General features: G+C 38.5%; 1 protein-coding gene across 4 annotated transcripts in view; it reads left to right on the top strand.

Moving 5' to 3' along the window:
* The window catches only part of csnk1g1 (casein kinase 1, gamma 1), a 31,049-nt gene that overhangs the window by 3,793 nt on the left and 21,531 nt on the right, over positions 1-5,725 (top strand). For all 4 annotated transcript variants that reach the window (XM_035652233.1, XM_035652232.1, XM_035652231.1 and 1 more), the window contains exons 2-3: positions 3,330-3,759; positions 4,367-4,407. In XM_035652233.1, the coding sequence (XP_035508126.1) occupies positions 3,573-3,759; positions 4,367-4,407 (228 nt within the window). In that variant the 5' untranslated portion in view covers positions 3,330-3,572. The remainder of the gene's footprint in view (positions 1-3,329; positions 3,760-4,366; positions 4,408-5,725) is intronic.

Raw genomic sequence — 5,725 nt, 5'->3', positions numbered from 1 at the left:
CAAATCTTTGGTCGGAACTGGGCTTAAGGGTCGATAAGCTAAATCTGTAATGGGATATGAATTTATAAAATCCTTTCATGACTTCTCCTTCTGACAAACTAAATTACTTTCATAGGATGCCAAAAGGTGTGTATCCTCAAACTCATATATCAGGAGACATGGCACCTCCACAGGGATAAAGGCTGGGGATTCCCCACCCTACATCAAAACTGAAGAAGCCATGTGTACAGACGTTTTCTATTGCCCAGTAACAGTAATATACTGAAATTCTATGCAGTTACAGCATGATATTTATTTTGCATATCCCATACACACACACAAGTTTGAAAAAAACTCCTAAAATAATACAATCCACCAAAACACTGCCACTTAGTAAGCCCTGAAACAATACTGTAGGGTTAGTTCAACATCTCCAACATAGTTTCAGCTTTGAACATTTACAAAGGCAGTAGTTATTGTGGGGTTATTATATTGGATTGCATGTTGCTTTCTCCTCCCCCGTAAGGTAAATGAAGCAAGATTTCATTGTGACTCTACTATTCTAAAATGTGTGTTGGGAATGGGGTGACAAGACCTTCCCTTTGATTTGGTCTAGTTTGGGCGTTTGTTCAATAAATGAACATATATTTAATAATGAGCACCAGAGGAAACGATACACAAGTAGATGAATGATGCCTAGGGGCTCATTACAGTGCGATACGCCTTTGTAATTAAAGGTTGCAGATGTTTTGCTATCCTTCATGAAGTACAGTTTTGCTGCCTTAGATAGAATGAAGTTCTTGTCCCACATCTTTATTTTTCCATCCTAATCCTCAGTTTAGGCATGTCTGAACATGTTCAAGATACACTTAGGCTGTGGTGATCTTAGCCTAGTAGTAAAGCAGATGCATAAAACAGGAAAAGAAACTGTACATTCAGTTTTGTCTCCAGAAAATAAAAAAAACATGTCCTTTCAGTTTACACTGTGTACAAAGTCTGTCAACATTTTTTGCCATATAGGGCAGCACCTGTAACAAAAGTATTACTGTGCAATTCAACATCAAAATAGCTCTCAGGCTGTGAGGAGAAAAAACACTATTTAAAGTGAAGCTTGCATATAATTCGCTCCAAACAAACTAGACTAAAACCAAAAGAAAAACAAAAAACTGGCCATGTCATCTTAAACAATGAATTATCTCTTATGTCTCAAAACAAAATAAGCTTGTAATATATTAAATATATTTTTATGTCATTATTGTGGAAATGAGAAAAGTTTTCAAATGTTTGATCAGTCTTAATTTACAAAAATACCTTTTTTTATTGAACGATTTGAAGCCAATTACAGTTAAAAACATTTGAAAACATATCCCATACTCAAATAAACATTACAATCTTATTGAATTTTCGATTTCGATTTCCTTAATATTGTAGTAACAACTTAAATGAGCTGAATGTTCTGTTTATCAAGATTACAGTGCTGTAGTTTAGCAGTGATGTGTATCTGCAGTTGCACTCTGGGCTACGTGAGCAGCAGTGACGACCAGGAAATCAGTGATAGTAGTCTGGTGTGAAGGGCTGAACACCGGTTGGGTGTGTGTTTATTATCCTGCATCCCCCATCTTCAATCATGAGAAAAAAAACGTAGCTGAGCTAATCTGAACACCAACGCACGATGGATTAGAGTGGCCTACAAATGATTATTTGCACAATGGAAACTGTTACAGCTCACCGTTGGTCTTTGCCGCAAACCTGTTTTATAGCCATGTTGTTCTGTTCCTGGTTTTATGTAATAGCAACAGTGCACAGTTGCCCTTGAGAGCAAACTAGCTGTCTTTGATGCTGAGATGTGGCAGGCAATACTGAGCATGAGTCATCCGGAAGCCCACACACAAATACTTTTCAACAGCAGCCTTTCCATGCTCAGGAATTACAGCATTGTCATGAAAACATTAATAGCTGTTGTTTTTTTATTGAAAACATAAAATATTGTTTTTTTAATGGAAAATTGTTTCTTTAAATAGATTATATATATATATATATATATATATATTTGAGGTGAATAACCTTTGTAACTGGTAATCTGCCTAATTTACAGTCAACATTTTGTTTGCAGCTTCAGTAGAGCGACTTGCTGAAAAATAGGAAGTCCTCAGAGAGGCCTGCAGTTGATAAACATCATATGTCTTACTGGTTGCACACCAAAGTGCCCTTATAGTCACATCATTTAATATTTACACATTTCTTGCCTGTGGCACAAGGGGGTAGGTTGAATCAAAAACTATTTGCTGAGCGCTTGACAAAATCAGACCAGTGTCCATTTAGTTAAGCTATCGTGTCCTTCCGAGCAGACGTAGCTTTATATAATTGTTTACATAATATTCCCCGCTGACATTGTCTGCCAGGCTATAGCTGTGGGTGGTGGAGAGTCTTAGATGCCTTCATGATCACAAACTATGACTTAAGGCTTGTGTTGTTGCTCAAACTGGTTGCTGTGTTTTCTGTGACCACTGTGACTTGATGACTATCTCTTCAGCCCCGCGGCGCTGTTACAGTAAGCCAGTCCTGTCCTCGTTGAGCATTGTATACTTGTAAACAGTGATTTAATGCGTTCACATGACTCATGAGCTTCAAAAATGTGTTAAACCTGCTATGTTATGGTGAATTTAAATTTAGAATATATTCAGCTGTTAAAATGTGAAACTACAGAGATTACTGGTGACATCATATGTGGCTCTGAATATTTATTTTTACTTTAGAAACCTTTGGTAAGAGTTGAGATAAGCAAATGGAGCTTTTTCTCAACTCTTAAAATTGAATGTCCAGCCAAAGGGCCATGTAGCCGCCCCACCATGCCTCACTGTCTGTGTAGTGCATGAATGACATTTTTTGTCAGATTTTGCTGCACATTTCTTCACATAACAGTAGTGAAACTTAAATGACAAACTATCTGCCTCCCAATTTCTGGTTTAATTTACTTTATTGTGTTGTCTGTTCACTTCTTAAGGCAGGGAGGCATGTTTTTAAAAATCGTGACTTAAAGGTCCTTAGTGTGGAAATTGGCATTTACAAGGTCTGCTGTGCCTGTGTTTTCATGAGGCCTGGTTGTTTTTACTGTGGACCGACGGAATGTCATAATTTTCTGGTTGGCGTTTTTTATGCTTGTAAGAGAGAAAAAGACTAAAGCTAAAACAAAGAGATCAGCCTCTTGAAGTTGTATTCTGAAAGCCAACATTTTGTTGTAGGATTTTATCAGATTTACACGAGGAACAACACTACCATGTTCCATGTGCTGCTCTCTGTGGAAAGTCAATGTCTTTTTCCTTTCTCATGTTTTATTGTGTTTGTTACAGGTCTTCCACCTTCTCCTTCCTGTGACAGATGTTGAGAACAGAGATCAGCCTGTTCAACAACTGTTAGAGGTGACGGGTGAGGACGGGGAGGAGTGTCGGTTAGCTGTACCAGGTTTTGTCTCATGAGAGTGACTGTGCCATCCAGGCACTGTCAGTGACCAGGGCTGTGGCTGTGGTGGGCCCGGCCCAGGAGGCCTTTTTGTACATCACTCCTGGCTCCCGCTGACCTGTGCTGCTCACACCATGGATCAACAGAGAGATAAATATGGCGAGCGGCCCACTAGGGCCGCCAAAGTTTCCCAGGGAAGCCGCAGTGGACACTCGTCCCGACCATCTGGCTCCTCCAGCTCTTCAGGGGTTCTCATGGTGGGGCCAAATTTTCGTGTGGGCAAGAAGATCGGCTGTGGAAACTTTGGTGAATTGAAGCTTGGTAAGTTGAGTCTAAATCTTGTATTAAATGGTTCAAGACACAAGGGAAAAACTGATTGAAGTGAATTTCAGAGTTTTTATAGCCGTTCTCAATGGTTCTGTGTCTAACTGTACTCAGTAGTTTTGTTGAATTGTATTGCATTATATGGAGAGATGTTTCTAATATCTTGTCTATCCCATTTAAATGACTCACGGTCGGTTCACAGAGTGACTCAATATTGGAAACATCTCTCAGTGTAATGTAATACAGCACTATAAATTAATTAAACATATTCAACCAAAATCTCTCAAAACGTTTAAATAAAATATAACTATCATTTTCATGAAGGTAAGCATTTTTTGCAGGACTGTATTATACTGTATTATCTGTGGTTAAGTGTACCATGAAACTTGAGTGTATATTTATAGTAGAACTGGGAAAAAAGGAACATGATTGGATCATATTCTGTCATTGACCTTTTTATATATGAACCTTGTAAAATGTGCAGGAATATCTTGACACCACTTATAGAGTTGATTATACCCTTGTTAACCAATTGTAAAGCCTCAAGGAGTGTACTTTATATCTCAAATCTGTCTAATATAACCTTATGCATTTCTTATTTCAGGCAAAAATCTCTACACCAACGAGTATGTAGCTATTAAACTGGTAAGTGCACACTTTTTTTCTCTGCTTGATTCCTCAACTCTGCACATTTAAGCAGTCATTTGAAAAATTGCGTCATGGGTCATTTTCCATGACTTTTTAAATGGGGCCTGATGCAGCATATTATAGAAACCATCCAACCAACCACCATTATTAGACTCCTTGTGATGCTGATTATCGCACACAAAACCATTGTGATGTTTATAGAGGAAGTTTTTCAGGTGACCCACAGAGTCCAGCAGGGTCACACACACCTTTGGAGAGGGCTAACTGCTATTTTAACTGGTATTTGCTAGTTTGTTTTCCTCTCTAGTCAGTGGTCTGCTGGTGTAATAGCTCTGTCAGAAAATGAAAGTGAAACTAAAGTACTTCTGGCATCGCACCTTGCTCTGTCTTGCGACCTTGCAAAGATTTTTAAAACGTTTAATTAGCTATAAAATTTGCACGTTTTTCATTACCGTTTGCTGTCGATTTTCATAGATATGACTCTTGGGTTGTGCTAGAGTGGTTGTACCAGACTGAGACAAATGTGAATGAGGTGTAGATCCTTGGCTAGGTGTGTCTTTCCAGTTGCTGCTGGACTGGAAATCATGACTCCTGACTCATTCTTTTATTATTGCTCACTAGAGAGTAGTAAAAACGATAGCTACAGTATCAAGCCAAAAAGTTTTCCGCCACTCGCACTACTGTAAGGTGTGTGCGCTGACACTGATGTTGTGCTTTTTATGCAACTAAGATATGTTTTGGGGAGAATTGAACTGGGAAGACAAATTTGGGGGCACTGTTGGACACTCTGGGTTGTGTCTTTAGTTTATACTCCGGTCAGTTTCCCAAACATTTGATTGGAAAATGACTTATTTTCCAGACGATGTTGAATTTAACTAAATTATTGTCAAATAGTTTTAATGATATTTAGCATTTCCCTACATTAAATGGGATGTTTTGGTGAAGTATGGTGGAGTGTTTTTAAGTTTTAGAATGATTCAGACAATGGAGGAGTCCACCATCTCAGAGTACAGATGAGAGATGTTTTTTTTCAATCCCACGTGACAGGACATCTTTTATTTGTTTTATCTTATAGTAGAAGAGAGAGCTGCTGGCGACGTTTGTGAAAACTGACACTCAAATACACATAGTGCCATTTAGTTTGGTAGAACTACTAGTGTTACACGATGGGAGGCTTTTCCTGGATCATCAAAAATTCTGTAATCACATTATATTGGCTGGCATGTTTGTATATGCCCTGAAGATGAGTCATCAATAAATTGTTGACACAGAAGAGCCGTTTCACTTCTAAAAGGCCCAGTGTGTAACATTTGGG

Source organism: Morone saxatilis, unplaced genomic scaffold (assembly GCF_004916995.1).
Source record: "Morone saxatilis isolate NCDOM2014 unplaced genomic scaffold, NCSU_SB_2.0 Contig11, whole genome shotgun sequence".
NCBI lineage: Eukaryota > Metazoa > Chordata > Actinopteri > Moronidae > Morone > Morone saxatilis.
The sequence above is the reverse complement of the archived record's forward strand: the minus strand, read 5'-3'. Positions and strand labels throughout refer to the sequence as shown.